At 27.1% G+C, this 21,825-nt stretch overlaps 2 protein-coding genes across 2 annotated transcripts; one reads left to right on the top strand and one right to left on the bottom strand.

Annotated features, from left to right (window-relative positions):
• The first annotated feature begins 1,773 nt into the window (after nt 1-1,773).
• LOC119684635 (putative lysozyme-like protein) lies at nt 1,774-14,360 on the top strand. Its single transcript, XM_038098715.1, has 2 exons — nt 1,774-2,262; nt 13,442-14,360. Exons 1-2 carry the CDS (start codon nt 1,864-1,866, stop codon nt 14,327-14,329), a joined length of 1,287 nt encoding a protein of 428 aa, XP_037954643.1. The 5' UTR covers nt 1,774-1,863; the 3' UTR covers nt 14,330-14,360.
• Nucleotides 5,743-9,475, bottom strand: LOC119684634 (nuclear factor NF-kappa-B p110 subunit-like). Its single transcript, XM_038098714.1, has 3 exons — nt 8,858-9,475; nt 6,643-7,408; nt 5,743-6,567 (listed from the first exon to the last, which is right to left on the bottom strand). Exons 1-3 carry the CDS (start codon nt 9,422-9,424, stop codon nt 5,879-5,881), a joined length of 2,022 nt encoding a protein of 673 aa, XP_037954642.1. The 5' UTR covers nt 9,425-9,475; the 3' UTR covers nt 5,743-5,878.
• Nucleotides 14,361-21,825: the final 7,465 nt, after the last annotated feature.

Raw genomic sequence — 21,825 nt, 5'->3', positions numbered from 1 at the left:
GGTGAAAACATAAGTGGTTCATTTCCGTTTTTGTGCTAACTCCTTTGATAAAGTGCATTATGAGTTTGAAAGGATAAAAGTGTGGTACTTTTTAACAGAAATTATTTAACTATTAAATATAATTATGTAAATTGAAGTGTAGTTATTTTAATTATGAAAAGTACATTATGTTTAAGTTTTAGGAGTAAAAAATAATTAACATGTTTTATATATATAATCTATTATTTTTGATTTAGTATATACTATATGTTATATATGTAATATATATTGTACGATATATGATATAGCATTCTATATTATATTTTATAATATAATTTATAATACATAATTATAATATATATATTTATAGTATATAATTTATTTACACCTTTATATTGTATGTCTACTTGTTTATATAAATTTCTGTTCTCTTATAAGACAAAGAAAAATTATTTAATGATTTTTTGAATATAATAAATATTTATTATTTAAAAGTTTAATTAGTTTTGCCGATAAAGCTACGCTTTTTTATAATGAAGAAGTACAAAAAAAAATGAAAATTTTTCTTTTAAATATAGAGATTTTCGAATAATAAAAATGAAAAATAAAAATAGGCTATCTCAAAAGTTAACTTTCTATTCGTTTAACTTGTGTTTCCAAATAAAGCTGTAGTTTAAAAGCTCGTTCTAATTTAAAGCACGGCAATTGATTTCGTTAGCGTCACTAATTAAATAAAATAATGACAAAAAAACCTGGAACTTGACCACTGAAGCCTTGGCAACTTGTAGAAAAATACAATTAGTCATCGCTTCTAATTTGACAGGCACAAGTTTTAAGCCTGGCACTTGCAGTCCAAACCAATTATTTACGGACTGTATACTAATTACGAAATTCGATTATTTTCTATGACCACTGATGATGAGTACTTGGCAATCCTCGAAACAGCGTTGTATGGTCAGCGAAATTTCTATTTTCCATATATTTGTATGTGCAATGTGATTTCGTTTCACGTGAAATAAATTCCAGAAATGATTGGGTCTTGATAGTGTTTGAGTATTACAATGGTCAAGCAGTTCGAGTATTCGAATTCAAATATATATTTTGAATATTTCGAAAATGTTCGAAATACTTGAACAGCAAATTTTCTCTATAGGACAAGTAATCCTCGTTTTTAGTTGCACAAATATGATTTATATAGCAGCGATTTCTCGACCATAATATAATATCTATATTATATACAGACCATAATATATACTATCTTCAATCTATGCAGCAATCATCTGCACAGAAAGGTGCTATGAACAATGTACGTTTCCTATACAGTTATACCATACAGAATTATAAAATACTGCAATGTCTTTTTAACCTGGTCCCTTACATAACCCATGTTGAGACCTTTTGCTTATTGAAAAACAATAATTTTAGAATTGCGATCCCAGTACGTCAGTTTTTTATTGTATACTGATAGATACATATGTTTTATTTCCCTTTTATGTAAATATATACGTCAAAATGTATAAATATATACATGCACTTATCTTAAAACTTTAAAACATAAATATTAATAATAAATGGTAATGATTGAATAAAAAAAAATAAATTAAAAGCGATAATTTATAATCACAAATATTTAAAATTAAATATGTTTTCTTAGAAAAAAATGCATGTGCACTCGTAAACAAAATCAAAATTTTATAAACAATTTGTAAATGCAATCAAATTACATATAATAACAAATTTTATTAGATTCGTCATATATACATAAAAGTGCTAATATTAGAAACAAACGTAATATCGTAAATTTGATTTCGATTAATTAACAATTGTGAAAAATTATTATATAAAAATTTAATCAAGAACGGTGGTAAAAACATAAGATACAAAATGGCGTGGGGATACTGGAGTGCAACATCGGTTGATCGTGGGCGTTCACCACGTCGTAATACACAATGCACACCCTTACCCGTAAATTTAGTGCAACAAGATGATGAGCCCTGCGTTGCGACAACACAAGCAAGCACATGTCCCAACACTCCATCAGCACCACAATCGGCACTTTGTTATAGTCCTTCTTGTCGAAGCCGTTGCAGCAGTCCATGTCCAGGCAGCACATGTCCGGATAGCCCGTGTGGTTCGATAACACCACCACAGCCTCCACAACCACTTACCGCATCACAACAACACTTACATTCAAACAAAAATTGTCCTGCTGCACAGCAGATTATTGCACTCGAAGAGTATGCATCTCGTCGGCAATCGTTGGATCGTTTGGACAGTCCACAGGTATGGACTCCCACAAAGGTGATAAAAATTTATACAAAATGTTTTTTTTTTACTTATCCACAAATTTCACAAACTAATCAAACACAATTTTAATTTTTAATTTATTTAATTTGAAGTGTGGATTTTTTAGTTTTTAATATTTTGTTAATTCATCACGTTTTATTTTGAATTTATACTCGTATTTCATAACAAATTAAGTGCAATTGTAAGTTTACTATTACTTACAAGAAGGTGAACTGTAATTCATATTTAATTCAAATAACGCATATATACTCCTTATCTAAACTTTAATATAAAGATTTTAGAAATAATTTGTCGGATATATTTAATTACAGTAGAGGGTTTATTGCTTTACTCGTATTATAGTATTTTTTAAAAACTTCTGCTCTATAAACGTTTAAAATTGATAGAAGTGGATTTTGTATGAACAAAGAAATTCTTTATATTTTTTTCTATAGGTTAATAAGTACTTGAAGATAGTACCTTGTACTAGGTTTTGCTCTGTTGTGATTGTAACCTGATGTTGTCATCGATATAAAAATATAGCTAGCTTATACTGCTAAGTAGTATTTATAGTTCTTAAACGAGTTGTACCTATATAGTTGCCCCTGTGTTTCTTCGGTTGATGTAAAAGCTGTTGCTATGGCTAATATTAACACTGGTTCGTTGTTGTATTTTACAACTTCAAAAGTGTAATTATTAAGAATTTTCTGATTAAACAAAATATCAAATAGCGGTAAGGCATAACCCAGAGGAGTAAGAGAGGTGAGGGTAGATCCTTTCCTTGAAATCAGAAAATAGCAGAATTATTATATATTTTATTTTAATAATCATTGATTATTAATATGTACATATGTCATGTATGTATGTATTTATGTTTCTCCGTGTATGTTATATCTCTTGTTATATCACTAATTAAAACAAATATCTGAGGTACATGTTTTATTTTACTTGAAGACGAGACCCAAATATCTAAAATGTTATGAGTAAAATTCTTGTTAGTTAGTCTCATATCTTAAAAATATTTGGAGAATAGGAAACATTAATAAGTTGCATTAGGTTTCTTAATTACTTTTATTATTATTTTATAATTGTTTGTGTATTTAAGAAACTGTTTATTTTTAATTGTAATATAAAAATTATCGCTTATAAGAAGTATACTTTTTGTACTAGCATAATTAACGTTACCAAGATTAATAATAGTAGGGAAAACTCACTTCTTAAATCTCAGAGAACAGAGACATTCTGTCCTCTCAAATAGATCAAATAGTATAGTCAAATTGTTTATATGTCTTTAGGGTAGTCTATGCTATATAAAAAACGTAAAAAAGATTATTAAAATAAATAAATTGAAGGATATATCTCCAACTCTATAATATTATTGTAGAGAAGTAAGAGTAGTTTCGAGAATCGACAGGGTATATCTGTGATGCCACTGATTAGGAGTATCTTGTGTCTTTATATGTGTTGTGTTGCCTTCAACTGACAACTATGATGGCATCATTAGACGTATTCCGTCTTTTTATGTATGTATATCGTTGTGGTTTCAATTGTGCCTACAATTCAGAATATATAGAAGATATAGATTTAGTTATTTGTCTCATATTCCTCTTTTTAATAAAAGTTTTCTTTAAATATAATTTCAAGTGATTTTTATTTCAATTTTCTTATAGCTGTTTAGACACTATACTCTACTAAATAATTAATCTGTTAAAATATCAACTCGTATAAAAAAATAATACACTTGATACTGTAAAGCAAAATATTTATTACAAAAAAAAAAAATGATAAATGCGGTATTTTCTGTACTTATTCCTTTATTAAGAAAAATAATAAAACAATATTTCACATAGCACATCAGGGCCATGTTTGCTTCTCTAATTTACGTCACATGTTTTAAAACGTTTAAGATTTATCTAGGACACTATAGAGAATGTGATTTTTATCTTTTAGTTACACTATGTGCACTCTGTATTGTTTAATCATAAATATTAAAACCATCTAACATAATCTTTCATGAGTTGACGTTCTTTGATGTATGATATGTATATTTACTTTAAATGAGTATGTATGAAAGGAAGTACGAATAAGTCAATGTTTATATTGTAATTATAAAATGGTTTTAAACTAGTACGTTTATTTACCCTTATATGGAAATAATATGAAGAGTTAAAATATAGTATAAAAAATTAAATAATTAAATTTTGAAATTTTTTTTATTATATATTAACAAAGTGCAAAGTTCTAATTAACAACAACCAGTAACATTGACTAACAAGAGGTTTTTTTATTTAATATTACAAGTAATGTTACTTAACTAAAGTGAGCATATAGATCTGAGCTAGTCATCTCTTTGCTGGTTTAAACGCCTCAAAAGGTCCTTTGGTTTAAAGTAACTTAAGCGTCTGTGTGAAACATCGCAAAGTAACGCCAATATAGTGCTGTTTAAGAATTAATTCAGCCTGATATAATGAGTATTGGCAACGTTCTGTATTTCTTGCCTGACAGTAGGTATTTTAAGGTCACGATGTGGGTGAGCATTTCGCACATACCATGAAGCGTTAACTGCATCTCTGAGTGCTATTTATTATATGATTTTTTTATCATATATATAACATATATTTTTATATCATATAATCTATTTTTATTTAATTTTTTTATTCTATAAGGAACAGTTTTCCCATATTTATTGAGGTCCCTGAACAGTTTGGGTTACAGCCTATTTTGTTGTACTATATTTTTAGAAGTAATGCCGGAACCCATTGCTGTTATAGTTCTTTGGTAGACTATTTGTTTATTGCTAGATGTTCCATAATGTTCAATTTTGAACGAGTTTTCAAATACTGAATTACATTGGTATTATGTAGAAGATTCACATATATATATATATATAGATTTGTAGATTTTATAAATCTAACAAATGCTTTTGAAACTGTTAGGCTATATCGATATATATATATGAATAATGAATCACAAATATATATATATGAATAATGAAAATCTACAAATCCGGATTGTTTTCACATTTTTGTCTTATTGCAAATATTGTGCTAGTGTTTAATGTTCTTTAATTTTAATTATTAGTAAAATATTTTTATTCTATAATTAAATTAAAATAATAAACAGCATTTAAAAAAAATTATAATTTATTATTAATTTATTAAGACTATTGTTTTTGGCTATGTTAAGTTCTCGTTATATCGAGTGGTGTTCTTTAATTTTAATTATTATAAAATAATTTTATTGCATAATTAAATTAAAATATTGAACAGAATTTAAAAAAAATTATTATGATTTATTATTAATTTAATTAGACTAATGAACCTGATTGTTAATGTTAAATTATTATTTCATAATGTTTTTAATTATATTTTTATATGAAATTTGAAACAAAAATACAAAATATATTAAATCGAATGATAATAAGTTAATAAATTATATAAATTTCAAACAATTTTAAAAATTATCGAGTGTCTAAGATTAATTTAAAAAAATATTGTTAGGTCGAAGAGTTGCCTAACGTTTATCTAACGTATTAATACTGTTTACACAACAATATTTTGACATTTTATAATTTTTTTCAAAACTTGAATAAAATTTAAGTTAAAGTATCTATTTATTCACAAGTATTTAGTTGTATTTGCTGAACATCTTGAATAACACCATTAACGCTCTGCTCTGCTAGCAACATCAAATCATTTGTTGTTACTCCAGCATAATTTTCACAATCTATCATATTTGGATATTGATTATGGATTAAATCGAACATATCCTCTAAGTTCTCGTTAAATGCCAAATGTAAGATAGTGTTGCCATTACCCAACGTTTTCATATTTTCCACTTTCAGATTCGACCTTTTGCAAAAGTTTAATATGTCAACCACAAGTTCCTGCATATTTTTTAGAACTGCACTATGAAGTACAGTATGACCATACCGATCGTAAATTGTAAGAAGTCGTAGGAAATCTTCAGTTAGGTTATTATAATCTTCGGGTCTCTGTAGTAGTTCTCTAAATTTTACAATACAATTCTCATGTTGTTTATTTATAGCAATATGTAGCGGTGTATTTTGATTAACATCTAATACACAAATAGAGCATGTTAAACGTATTAAAGATCGTATGTAATCGGCTTTATTGAGCAGGCATGTGTAGTGAAGTAGTGACATTTGAAGCTTATTAACTGCTGCACTGATCAATGGCGTTATATCTTCGATCTGTTTGTTGTTATATAGTATTAAGAATTCATCGTACTCAATGGCATCGTGAAAAATGGTGTTTCCAAATTCATGTTTATCGGTATAAACTATAAAATAAAAATTAATTTTATATAATTAATATCATTTTTACAAAGTTATTATTTTTTTCAATAAACACTTACCACTGTTAAATTGTTCAATATTTAAAATTAAATCAGGTGTATTTTTTAGTAGCTTCGTCAAACTGTTATGCAGATAATTTTTAATATCACTATCGTCACTAAAAGTAACATAATCCAATTTAATATATTGATGAGATCTCTTAGGTGTTTCTGCATTGGTAATTTGAGGAAATGAACTATTACAGCTAGACAGAAAAGCTTTATCTCTGTTTCTCTGTTTTTTATGTATCTGTACTGAATCCCTGTATAAAGGTTCGGTTGGCATTTCAATCACATTATTCGCAGTTGTATTCGAATTTTCATAAACAAATGTTTCTATACGAGGTCGTTTTCGAGCGCTCGCCGTAGATTCTACACATAAGTTTTGATATATGAATATAACTGGTTCGGTTGTAGTGTTGTCCTCGTTACATATCACTTCGACTAGGCACTCCTTTTGTTGAACACTTTTATTGGTCCATTGTCCGCCATATTTCGGTGTTTTAAATACTATTGCTTTGTTTTTTTGTAAAAGTTCAGTTGGTTCAATTATCCTTTCCCAAACCACTTCACCGTTAGCGTCCAGTTCATACACACGAATTATACATGCATTTGTATCATGTACAAGTAATGTAACTTCATCGTTTCCATCAACGTTGCCATATGTAGTACATATTTTATTAATCTTGTTTTTCATGCCGTTTATAATTGGATTAGAAAAAAGTGTTTCACAAACACGTTTATACTTCATTGATATCATTTGGTACACAGTGAATCCCAAACAAACCTGTAATTTATTTTGAAATTATTTTATATTCATTTTAAGAAACATTTATTTAAAAAACAAAATTATCAAATTATTATTTTATACAAAATACGAAGTATTACTGATTTTATAACTAATGCTGGAATAAAAAGGTAATGCACTTTATATTGTACTTATGAATCCTACACATTCAGGAGACTTTCTTCCAGAGTAGCATAATTAATCTTCAAAGCAGTGTTGTACCATTGAGCTTTCCATTAATATTCAAGTAAATCCTGTAAGTGTTTGCATTTCTTTGGGATAGTTAATCATAACTATACCACTACCAACTAAATTATAGGCATTATTTGATTAAAATTCTTTGATATGGGATACTAGTAGGAAGGAGACTTCTAACATGAATTTCAAAAAAAAAATGAATTTTGATATTATTTCTGTTTTAAATGTTTTAAATCAAGTAATAGATGTATTTTAGACTACAACAACCCACATTTTGTCGATAGAAAATTAATTATATGTTATATTTAAAAAATAAAATAAAACTTCTTATAGAATTAAATGTATAGTCTTTCTGTTTTCGGTTTTTGTTGGATCAAATTTATCAGATGAAATTTATTGTTTTGTTAAGTGGATATAATGATGAATTTTTGATTCATCTATTGTCACGAGTCGATGTCAGGAGTCGATAATATCTTTCGATAGATAATATCTTTTGATAATAATTTTTAGATTTAATTATTCGTTCTTGGTTTTAAGACTGCAGAGGGATTGGATTTCAACCCTTCCAAATTTAAAATATAGTTACGCATTTTAGACATCAGATCCAATGTACTTTACTTATGTTATTCAAACCTCAAATTTTGTTAATTTCTTGTTCTTGTTTCACAAATAATATCACTTGTCGAGTTATACTAGAACAGACGTAAAAGCCTGTACATACTAAAAATATTATAGTTATTATTATCACAGATTTCAGTATTAACTTTGCAGACACGTTAATTTTTTACATATTTTCTTTGTCACATTTAACTTAAATAAAGTTTAATTATAATTAAAATCTAATTTTATTTTAATTACCCTATAATCGTGTAAAATTATAAAGTTATTTAATGTTTATTTAACTTTTTTTCCTCAACATTTTTTAGGATTAGCTGGAATACCTCGACGATATTCAGATTATCCTGATGCTTGCACTATATGAAATATTATTTCAACAATTGGATCTACAATTTCATTATTAAGAATTATTTTATTTTTATATATTATTTGAGAAAGTATAAATATAAATCGACAAATAATTTAGTCAATCCAACTAAATTCTTCAATTGAATGATTCCAAAATTCTAGTCATAAAATGTTTTTTTCTTGATAACAGAACACACAGAAGATATGTGTATGTATATATATTCGTATATATTAATTTATATTTTTATATACATCATAAAAATGTCTAACACCTCATAGCTTTACCTTTTCCACAAAATCATTTGATACAATTTTGGTTTGGTTTGAGTTGTTGGATATAGACTGTAAATTGTTAATTTCATCGATTTGCAATTTTTTCTCATCCATTTTATTTGATTTCTCTTGTAATATCGTTTCTTTGTCCTTATTTTTTGTTTTTGTTATATAGCAGTTGTTTAAGGAAAATATATGTTTTGTTGGATTATCTTCACAAACGATCATTTTGTCGAAAATAAATGGACAATCACTCTCTGAGTTACTATCTGAGTCTTTTTTGGATTTTTTAATTTTAAGTTTATTTGGTGATAGCATATATTTCATTTCTGAATTATTCTTAAACATAGGCTCATATAGATCACATTTAATAAAAAATTCATTGTTGATGCAATGTGGTGCAATCAGTTCCACAGTTGGAAAGCATGGAACAGCTTTTGAAGCAGAATGTTCGCTTGTCAAAATGCCATGCGTACTGTTCTTCTCAGACTCATATCGAAAGCGATGATGTTGTTTTGGTTGCTCGGTGATTCTAAAAGATACACTGGGACTAGTTTCCATATTATTTAAAGCAAACATATTCTATCATAACTTTTCAACACTATTCTTTTAATAGTTGTAACAAATTTTATGAATATATTTTAAAAATTAATTTTTTGTTTTCTTTTTTTGTTTCTGAATTTCTGTTTATTTCACTAATAAATGCGTAATTAATTAATTTTGTATTGCAACAAATATTTTACTAATTAACCAGCTTCGCCGTTGCCAATGAACTAATGTTTTGAGTTAAATTTTTCAAGCATGAGGCAGAAAATTGCTAAAACGAATATTTTTTTAGCAGCTCTTATCTTTTTGCAAAAATGGATGAGTATTTCAAATAATATTTCTTATGAGAATTAAGAGAAAAATTTTTCAATAAACTTTTTGATAATATTTTTTTACTTTAAATATCTTCTTAGTATATGTGTAAAATTTAATGAAATCAAAAGAAAAAGCTATTCAAAATATTATAAAAATTTACAAGTATTAAATTTCTCTCTAGAGCTATTTAATTATTAATGTCTTGCAACAAATAATAATAATATAATATATATAAAATAAATATATTCTTATTCAAGTATTTTTTTCAATACTTTGAGTGAATCATCTACTTTTACAACTTTCAAAGAGCGGCAAACTTTCGTTGATTTCTTAACGTCCGCTTACAATTCAAATAAACGTTTAATGTATTATATCTATAAAGTTCTAGTTAAGCTCCAAAGTGAGACATACTATAGTATATAAAAGTTTTTTATTTATGTTTTTAATTATTTGAATCTATTTTTAATTTTTATAATTTCACGTGCTAGATAAATGTTAATGTATATTCGAATTAAATTAAAGAAAAAAGAATTAAAAAAATATAAGTATCTTTTTAAAAGTAATACTAATCATGCTAGTAGACTGTATTTATGACGAAAGTGCCTCTCACCTGCTTTGTTTCTGTCCGGCATATGCGTGGCGTCGCTTTAAATTTATGGGGCTTTCTTTTTTGAGGATCTTGACGAACTTCGAGACGTCCCTCTATATAGCATCATAAGCTTTATTAAAGATTCTAGATAGTTTTAGCCCATGGGTTTCTCAATAATACGGTATCACAATGGGCCTATAGGCCTAAGTGGATCCCCCTGGGATCGCCGGTACAACCTAACCTAACCTAAAAGTAATACAGTCGGTTGATAACATACAAAGACAATTTTTTATATATAATTGTAACATCATCCTAGTACATATGGGACGATCGCAGCTTGTTTCGGTGTTGGTTATAAACATAAATTAGACGTAATTTTTTCTTTCAGATTTGTAAAAAAACAGCGTTAAATCTCGTAAGAATAAATTGACATCACTTTTAAAATATGTTAAATGTTTCTTCTGACATATGTTTTTGTAGTGTTGTATACAATATGAAATATAAAAATTGTGAACACTTAAATTTGATTAATTTAAATAAAAGAAAAAAATGAATATTAGAAGAACAATGGTAATCATTTTTATCTTATATATTTAAATTAATTTATTTATTTATACATTTGAATTTATTAGTAAATCGAATGATTGGAATTCTACAACATATTTGCAGTGAATATTCACAATAAAATGATTTTTGAATTTGGCTGCACTGAAAATTAAGAGTTAAAATTTTTTGCAACTAAAACCTAACTATGAAGTTGCGAGTATTTTTTTGCTACTCTGAAAGAAAAAACTACAGCTATTGCTTATTCTTACTCTTAGTTTTTTATTACATTTCTATAGCTTAAATCTAAGGCTATGAGAATAAAAATTGTCTAACTCGTAACTAAACATATTAGCATACGCGTATTGTTTCAGTAATTTGATCTAATATTTGAAATATTTAATTCATTAATAAAGAATAATGTTATAGTTTAAGGCTAATAACATCTACAAATTGGAAATTAAAAAAGAGGTCAATGTTAGTTTAGTCTGCTGTTTTAACCACAATTATTAATAAATATTAAGTAAAAAACGAGTCGAGAACACCGTACTGCGACAACAAGCAAGATTGGTGTTCGATATGTTACCCAAATGCCTTTACGTGATTGCAAAAATACCTTTGAATGCTTTGCAATGTTGATTACAGAAAAATGGATTAAAAAAACAGTTTATTTGAAATTTTGTGATTAAAAAAATATATATTTTACATATTGTCGTGTAGTTAAAAATGTGGTCAAATTTGTGGTCGAGTATTCGCTGGCCTTCTACTATCAAGAATGAATCGCCAATGAAAATATGGGCAAAAGTCAAGAAGCTGGTATTCAAAAACAATGAAACTTAGACTGTTGGGTAGCAAAGTGGCATTTTAGTCTGTTTATAGTGCTATGACTGATATTTTGGGTATGAAATGAGTCACTGTACAATTAGCGACTAAATCGGTGGCATGTTTGTTGAAGACCTGATTTCCAGAACTTTTACAAAAACCATCTTTATTAAGGTATCATTGGAGATGTGAATGAAGTTTACGAGTACGATACGCAAATAAGTTAGCAATGTTCGTTATGGTTCATTAAAAAAAAGTCGAAAAAATCATGTTAATGTTACTCGAAAATCAAGGCCATGTCAATAGTTTTTTTTCGATTACCGTGAAGTAGGGAACTTCGAATTCCTATCAGAGAGACAAATGGTTAATAAGGAATACAACATGATAATCATGATGCACTTGTACTAGAATGTTTATACAAATATGCGTTGCGGTAACTTTTTGATAAAAAAGTTATTAACTAAGATCTATCAAGGGCTCACATCGTATGAAAAAAATAAATATACGATTCTCAATCAGGGCTCAAAATATGTATAAAGGATTGATTTAATTAATCAATGATTTTTTTTCGTTTTATTGAATAACTCTGAGTAAATTTTACACAAAATATAAGACACTAAATATTATCAACTACAGAGAATGAAATTTATGGCTTTTTTTAAAAGAGGGTAATATGTTTGATTATTGTTATTTTAAATTGCAGCATAGGTATGCTTAATATTATTCAAATTCAATTTAAAAAAAAATTAATTTAAAATAAATTCTTTTAAATAAAAACTTCAAAACTATACTTGTTATATTCGTATTTATAGTAATGATTTGAAGGTTTTTAAAAAAGTCTATCCATAGTTGATATTTGTCTAAGCAATAAAAGTTTGAGTAGATAATATTTCCTCTCTAAATTTTTTAACCCTATTGCCGTTAAATTATCTGAATGGTATTTTTTCTTATTATGTTTGTATATTATGTAGATCCCTCAAACTTTTACTTTTGAATTTGGAGCCAGTCTACCTCTTCTTTCATTCTACATACTTTTATTCTTGTTATGTTCTTCTCTAATCAATTAAATAAAAAGAAGTTTTTCATTTTAATTGCAAAAGTTTAAAATGGATTATCTATCACGTACCTGTTCATTTGAAACATAAATATTTGGGTCACATTTTGTTAATTCTTTTATTATCTCGAAATCTTGATTAGACATTTTAATTAAATGTCGGATACATACAATTTGTGATCTTTTCAGACATTATACAATAGGGACTTAGTGTTTGATTTGTTTAAAAAATCATAATTTGTACTATTTATAGCATATCTATATATGTCTATATATGTGTCTATATATTTATGGGTTAAAATTCTACGGCAAGCTAAATAATTTAGTTGACAGTTGATAGTAGCTTATTAGTCAATAAATCATTATACCAAGTAAATAACTCAACTAAATCATGTAAGACTCATTAATAATCCAGTTCAGTTCAACCGGCTGAATTTGTCATGAAATATTTATGAAGTTTTGCAAAATAAATTTAAAAAAATTTTTAAACATAAAATTCCTTTACAAATATTTTATAATTTGACATTAAAAATCCACACCTCGTTTGCATAATAATTCTTTCTAATTAAAATTATAAAACAAATTTTTTAATGGTTGACTTTGTTTTTAAAATATTGATCCAATTCATGGCTGCATTCCGATCGATCATCATAATTAATTCATTAAATTGCCCATATCGATGTGCTCTTTACACTTATGATTTAAGACAAAATATTTCGGTATACAGGCGAATCAATTGTCGGACATTTTGTGTCGTGGCGCAGTTGTCTCATCCATACAATCAGCGAACAATACACTCACACGTGGCGTTTCATTGCACAGTCGAAGCGGTAGTGCACATGGTAGTATACACGGTGGTAGTCATCATGGCAGTGGTCATGGTGGTCATGGTAGTGCCCATGGTTCAATGGGTTGTTTACAAGGCAGCACTGGCCATTTGATAAGTGGCCAAAACGCTAGTGGTAGTGTTGGTATGCTTCCAGGTGCAATCAATACAGGCGATTACGATGTACCACATCCACATCCATATACGCATCACTACATGCAAATAAATGCATCCACAACGCCGCCACATTCCACAATAAGTTTAATTGGCTCAAGACCTGGTTCTGCCGGTGCTTGCCCAGGTCATGATTCGGGTTCCGATTCGAGTCAGGGATGCGGTTCTATAATGGGTGGCGTTACTGGTAATAGTCACGTTAGTCATATAGCAGCGCATTTGGCTGGTGTAGGTGGTCATCATAGTGGTGGCAGCGGTTCTTTGGGACGATGTTCAAGCCGATGTCATAATACTGCTACTACCACTACTACTACAGACGATTCGGGTGGCGGTAGCGGTGGCAGTGTTTTTGGTGGCGGCTGTGGCGGCGGAATGGAAACTCATCATCGTACCATTAGTCATCATGGTAGCGCGGGTAGTGGTCTTAATGGTTGTGGCAGTGGTGGCCGTAACAGTTCATTGGGTACTATACATAATGGACATCATCATCAATATCATCACGAGTGTATACATTATGAACGCTTACCAATACCGGTTCCTATTCCAACTGTGCCAACACAACAAATGCATTCCGAAGAGGAAATCGAACCAGCGTATGCTACAGGTAAGTTCTGATAATATATTTAAGTGAATTTAAATATATTTATTAGATACATATACCCACAACTGTCTTTTTAATTTCTTTGCTTTATGTTGACTGTGTTTAAATATTAATTTCTTTTAATATTCGCTTATTTTAATAGGTATCTGTATGCGTACTTAATTGAGTAATATTAAATATAATTTTTTGTACAGTAAATAATTTTTTGTACTATATTTTTCTATATAGATAAGATAACTCATATTTAAATTATGCCAGAGTTAAATTGTTGCCTTATCAAATAAAATTGATAATAATATATATGTACATATATGTCGTCATATGGCGCATTTTAGTGTATATTGTATGGCATTAGTAGAAGATACTATTTCGTTCACAGAACCTAGGAAAAAGAAATATTCAGTATTATATTGTGTTCTTATCGAAATTTAGAAATATTGAGTGACTTCATTCGTTTTAGTTATTATATTGAGAAGTAATTATTTAGTTGATAAAAATTCTCACACTGCATAAAGTGTTGATTAAAAATATTACAAATAAAATCGGAAAATATGAAGTATATGTAAATAGTAAAAATTGGGTATTGCCGGTCGAATCTTATTTTGCTTAATTAAATGTTTTAAATTAAATTATACATGTTAAGTAAAAATTGTGTTATGGCGTTCTTGTATACTTTTAAAATTTATAAATTTATATGAAAATTGTGTATAACAAAATATAACAAGTTAAATTCAATTTGATTAAAAGGCCTTGTGTTTATAAAAGAGTCCGATTCAAAGCAAAACAATTTACAAATGCTATGCTTTCCAGTTAAGTTACTAACGAAAACTAATCCAAATGTTCGAGCAATTAATTCGGCTGAAAGCAATGCTCTGTACACATATGAAACAAATAACCAGCAACCAGCTTTAGAAACACTACATTGTAGTCAGGAGCATTTGAAACAAGAAGGTAGAATATATCTTATTTCCAGCATACGTTAAAAGTTTAACATGCAAATACCTATTAAGTAAATATTGACTAAATCACATTATCTGGTTAAAATTACTATTTAACTCATATCGTAAATGTAAGTTAGTTAGTTGTAACTAACTCATGAAAAAGTTATAAATGAATTTAAATATATATCAAAGCAGGGTGCTATTTTAATTATATGAAAAAAGAAGAACTATAGTCTCAGTATGAAAACTGAAAGGCATTTTATCGATCTGATAATTTTTGACACCTTTATCATAATGGAATCAAAATATTTACACTTAACATATTAACATAAAACTAGGGTAGACTGTACTTTCTACGAACTACATTCTCCAAGTTCGACTTGGAGACTACATTCGTATTCGAGTGCATCCATTGAGTCTGTTGTGTTAAAAAGTCGCTTATTTCAAATGATTTTGAGTTTACATCTCGTGTCTTTTTTTATGGAAAATTATAATCAAAACAGACTACAATTGTAGCTTAGCTCCATTTGGAGACTACAATCGTGTTCGAGTACATCCGTTGAGTCTGATGGGTTAAAAAATCACTTAATTCAACCGATTTTGAGTTTATATCTAGTGTCGGATTTTATGGAAATTTATAATCAAAACTAAACATTGCGATAATGTTTTGTTAGACTATAAATTTCAGGGCTGTTTAAAAAATTCCTTTAATTCTAATAAGTTGCATTTACTTATATTGTGGACATATACCATCGAATGATACTGTTCTGTAAGCCTTGAAATCATAAGCATAGAACTGGTAAGTTTCTTACTCCAGTAATAGATAAATGCTAGAACTTTGAAATCTGTACTTCAATTTTTGAGTAAAAGAACATTTCAGATCATGCCTGTTTTATTGGCACGTTAATGTTCCATTACTCTCCACACTACAACATACAAGAACTCAAAACATGTGTTTCTGTATATAGTAGCGAGGCTATATATATTGTGTATAATATGGAGTTAAAAAACGAACAAAAATTACTGTTTTTATTTATTATAATAAATCGGTATGAGCGGCTTGCAGCACTGTTTCAGTTTATTATAATAAAGAAGCTAACGCTACAGTTAAAAGTCGGTATTATTGACAGAAATGTGAAGGATACAAAAAAATGGAGGTTTTCAGACTAATTCCGATGATTACGTATAACTCAAAACTAAAAAATGTGTTTAATCTTTGCTATTATTCATATTTAATAAAACATTTTTCTATATTTAAAATTTTTTTAATATTTAAAAAATAACGAAATGATGAAGGTCTTCAGCAGGAAAAAAATATTTATATATTTATATAAAATATTTAGATATTCTTTATTAAAAAAATATCTCTTATAGTATATTTATGACTGTTACATTTTTCCAAAACAATTGACTGATATGATACCATGTACCTATGTGAGTGCTTTATCTTTAAAGGGTTTAGGAATTGCGAAAATTATATATAAAATAAATGTTTAAAAAAAATTGTAATTTTTTTGTAATCAATATAATTAAGTTATTTATATAATAAAAGGGTATTGCTATTAAAAAATAAATATTTAAAATATTAAATATGAATGTTTAATATTTAAATCGTAACCTTAACCTTATATATATATTTATTTACTTATATGAATTTGTATATATACATATATATGTATATATATATATATGAAGTTCAATAGATTATCACAATAGAATAGAATGAAGTTTTTCTCCAACATATTATTATTCAAATGTTTTGATGTTCTTAATTTTTTTCAATTACATGCTCACAACGGAATTATTTTTAAATTGATTGCCATAACAAATTGAATCGAAAGAGCGCGAATGAGAGTATTGTATATACCCGTACAATATTAATAAATAATTGAATTCAATTCGAAAAGAATAAAGTACAAATATATAATAAAACTCTTGCGGCACTTCTTCGTCACTTTTCTTTTCATATCTCCATAATAAATTCAGTTTGCTCTTATTCAGTTTGTAAAGTCATTTACCGTGGCATTGAAATAGTTAACGTATGAATAGTGATACTTTAAGACTTACGGATTATATTCAGTTTAAAATAATAGTACATATGAGCATATAGAATAAATTGTAGTGGATCATTGACGAAACGATTCAAATTTCTATGTTAAATAATAATAGAAGTTTGAAGGTTTTTAACCTTACACAGCAATTGTGTTTTGTGTTGATTATCGTGAATATGTTTAATCGAATTTAGTGTGATAACATGAATAAAACTACATTTATTCAAATGTTCAAATGTAGAAAATACAATATAAAATTTTAAAAGTTGAATAAGTTCAAGAAAGTTAAAATAGCTCATTTAAAAGAAAACTAAAAACTAAAAACTAAAAACTAAATTTAAAATTAAAGACCGACCCCTTTAGTGGGCCTTGTTGTCACGATGATTATGTGGAGTGGTATATGTAAAGCAGCTTCGGTTTATGGAGTATCAACCTCTCCATTCTTCATGAGCGGAGGTGTTGAGAGTAACTGATTTTTTTAAAAAATAATCAAATATATTTAAAAACTAATATGTTAGTTAATTTTCAAAGTGAATTTTTTAATATGCACTTGTTTTAGTTCTCAACATCTAAAGGGTTTAATATAGATATATTATACGAATTTATTCTATATCGAAATTACATTTGTTGTGTAAAAAATTAGCTAACGTAAAACCTTTTAAAGTTAATTAAGTTCATTTAATTTAAGTTTATTTACATTTTTTAATACATAATTATTCAGTTTAATAAACAATATTGAGAGTAAGTACTCCATTCTTATTTATAGAGATTCTAAAAAAATATTTAATGCAGTAAATAAATGTAAAATAATATAAAAATTATTATGAATACTCTCTGTATATCAAAATATAGTTACGATCTGATATGTATAGTTATTTTATAGTTATATAGTTGGATATAGTTATGGACCAACTGATCAAAGCATCGTAGTCATAATAGATCTTTTGTGCTATTTAATAACGCTATTATAAATTTAAAGTTTAATTATAATATATAATGCTATTAATACTATTTAAATAAAACAGTCTAAGTAAATCCTTAAATATTTAAAATCATTGAAGAAAGCATAATAAAAATAACAACTTGAAGACAAAAGGTGTCTTTAGATCTTTAACAAACTACAATAATTTTATTTGTAGCATCTAGTAACAAGCTATGTTATATTAGTAAACTGTTAGGTACTGAGTTTTTTAAATAAAATATTAATAAATATTTATAAGATTTTATTATAAAATATATTAAAATATTATTTTATAGTTTTTATTTTTACAGAAGTTTCGAACAGTAGTGAGCCACAACAACAAAAATTATTTTTATATTATTTTAATTAATTGAATTTTTGGCTTTATTTTTAGTTTATTTTTTATATGTAGTTTATTTCTATATAAAAATGGGACCTGAAGAAGAAGTCAAAATAACTTCAAAACGTCGTTATATTTTTATATAGAAATAAACTATATGAAATAAATTAGAAATAGAAATTATATAAAAGTTTATTAATTAAATTTTAAAAGCTTTTTAAAAACTGAGCAAATTTAGTATAGTTTCTCTTTAAAGATAAAGTGAGGTTTTTTACAACGATATAAGCGACAACATTTCAATATATAAAATAAAAATTTTATATATTTTTGTTTTTTAGTAATAAAAAAGTTTTAACATCAGATTGAAATATTCCTAATGTCATTAAACGAATCAGTGTCAGACATTCTTTAGCTTTAGCAACTAATTATTATCTAACAAAAATCAATCTTTCATTTTTTTCATATCTAATGGGACTAATTACACTAATAAATTGTTCCGTTGTTTTATTGTTGTTAAATACATTTTCTACCTATCTTTAGTCTTCTGAGAAGGTCTATGTTGAAAGTTTTATCTTTATATGATATAATAAAAATTCTTCTATAGATCCACATTTCGAAAATCTCTAAGTTATGTATGTATGCAACTTTTAGCGATAAGTTGTTAGGCCTATAAAAAAAGTACCAACCAAATATAATGCATCTAAAAAAGCTGTCTTAGTTGTAGGTTGGGTTGATGAGTTAACTTACTTAAATGTTTTGAAGAAAACATTTGGTTAATAAAATGAACATTTTTTTAAATAAATATATATATAAATATATGCATAAGTTATTTATATATTTCTATTTTATATTTTTTAAATTTACCTTTTTTTTCATTAAATTTAAATAGATAACTGACATCGTTTTATTTACGTAATGTATATACATTATATTTTCTAATATATATCAAAGTATAAAGCAAAATTCGTCATATTTTTTGTTATGTACAATATTTCTATTGGAGGTATTTTTTTACAATTACTTTGATTACTTACCTGATAAAAATGAATTAAAGAACATAAGGAGTAGGTTTACAAAAATGGCCCTCAACAAATTATTTATCAAAATCGCTAAAATGCGGACGAGATAGGGAACCACCCATATTCAATTGCAAAGAATTATTAGTAATGCTCACATACGAAAGTGAATTAAAGCTAAAGTAAATATTAGATTGTTCCAACATTTTCAAATGAACAAAAACAAAAAAAAAAAAAGAAGTGAACAAAAATAAACTATTATTAACGAAATTGCAGACTTAATATAATAATATACAATTATAATATTTAGTTTCGTTTTAAAATTCAGTGAGCAAATTAACAAAATATTATACTATCCATATAAAAAGGACCAAATTGTGCTAAAAACGCAGTGTATCTACAGTTTAACATATATGTGGCTTAGCAAGAATGCTTTTGAAAGTAAAAAACTTTAAATATATATATAAATATATAAATATATATAAAATATCAAATAGTGTTTAATGTGAAATTATATATATCAGTTGGTATTTAACCAACTAACTTATAATATTGTATTTGTTGTAAATATGTTATATGAGTTTATTAAACAATAAATTAAATTACTATCTCTAATTGTGAATCATACTTTTTAATATGCAAAAATTCATATTATTTAGTTTTATTTATAACGTTTTAAATAAAAACAAAATGAAATATTAAAGCAACTTAAAAAGTAATAGTAATAGTAATAAGCTGCCAATTAAAAATTGAATGTGAAGTATTGAATATATAGAATATGTCTACAATACAGAGTAAATATACTATTTGATATCAGTTCGAATCAACCAATCAAAATATAAACATACAAATATATTTTGTATATTAATATTTATGAAATCAACAAAAAATGACTTATTAAGAATAATAAATAAATGTATAGAGACAGACAGAATTTGAAATATGAAAATAAAAATCGATACCATTGGAGGATTGTTAAGGTCATAAATTAATTATTTCAAATATCTTGTACTTTTGTAACTGCAATATGAACTTTAATATTATATTAACACAAAATATTTTATAAATATAGAATATGTCCGATATCCCAGTGTTAGATCCGTCGACACTGGCATTATACGCTGACGATACGCGTATGCTATACTCAGTTAAATGTGCTATTAATATAACCAACACACTTCAAGTGCATACGAATAAACCTCATCCTGGAGTATTTCCCGAAATGGAAAATAAAAATCAATAATGAAGAAACTAAGGCTTTCTTCATTACGCGTAAGAGGAGACAGAACCCGTTGAGAGTGAGAGTGGGGGAGATATGGTAATATACTGGGAGGATAGCATTAAATATCTAGGCATCTAGGTAGTCAAACGATTCACATGTGTTAAACATGTTCAACTGTACAGAATTAGCTGTGCCAATATTTTTCATCAAATCCAACCGCTATTCTAAAATGAAAATCTCATTGCTAAGAACAGGAAGCTGATATATAACTAAATAATTCAACCGTCACTTCTATATGGGTGTGTAGCCTCAAACGCTACTATTCACCAGCTAGAAATTGTACAAAGCCAGGTTCTGAGAGGACTTTTCAAGGTGCAATGGTATATTAGGACAAATGACATCCTCAGGTATCTCAAGATTGATCCGATCAAAAAATATATAAAAGATAGAGGCATGAAATTATTTACGAAAACTGACAGACTTTCGAGTCATCTCCGTTATCGAAACTTAGAATGGTTACAGGCTCATCGGGGCGGTATGCAGATCTGAGGTCAGTTATTGCTTAATCTGATGAAGTGATAAACAATAATCCAGTTAAGGTGTAGAGAGGGGTTTTGATGAAACCTCGCAGTTAATAGAGAGTAAAAGTGGTCAAGTCTCAACTAGCCTCAACATAAAATAAGATATATGACTACCAGTATTACAAGCTACAGAAATCTTTGACTATATTAATATTCAGTTATTCGTAATTTAATAATATTTTTAAAAGTTAATTATTTTTGCCGAAAGCTACGTTTTTTATGACGGCAAAGAAGCTATTTTTAAAAGTTAGAAGGATTCGAATAGTAAAGAAAAGAGAAGAATAAAAATATGGTTAATAAAGAAATTCGAAACAGTGTTGTATGGTCAATCAAATTTCAATAAATTAACCAAATTTTTATTCTTGTCTTTTCTTTACTATTCGAATCCTTTTAAATCT

Source organism: Teleopsis dalmanni, chromosome 2, assembly GCF_002237135.1.
Source record: "Teleopsis dalmanni isolate 2A chromosome 2, ASM223713v2, whole genome shotgun sequence".
NCBI lineage: Eukaryota > Metazoa > Arthropoda > Insecta > Diptera > Diopsidae > Teleopsis > Teleopsis dalmanni.
The sequence above is the reverse complement of the archived record's forward strand: the minus strand, read 5'-3'. Positions and strand labels throughout refer to the sequence as shown.

What these genes read in the sequence shown, in the direction of transcription:
- LOC119684635 (XM_038098715.1), top strand. Translation starts at nt 1,864, where the DNA reads ATGGCGTGGGGATACTGGAGTGCAACATCGGTTGATCGTGGGCGTTCA. An exon ending in ATCGTTTGGACAGTCCACAG is followed by an intron (nt 2,263 to 13,441) that starts GTATGGACTCCC and finishes TTCGGTATACAG; the next exon opens with GCGAATCAATTGTCGGACAT.
- LOC119684634 (XM_038098714.1), bottom strand. Translation starts at nt 9,424, where the DNA reads ATGTTTGCTTTAAATAATATGGAAACTAGTCCCAGTGTATCTTTTAGA. An exon ending in CAAATGATTTTGTGGAAAAG is followed by an intron (nt 7,409 to 8,857) that starts GTAAAGCTATGA and finishes AATAAATTACAG; the next exon opens with GTTTGTTTGGGATTCACTGT. An exon ending in TATTGAACAATTTAACAGTG is followed by an intron (nt 6,568 to 6,642) that starts GTAAGTGTTTAT and finishes TTTATTTTATAG; the next exon opens with TTTATACCGATAAACATGAA.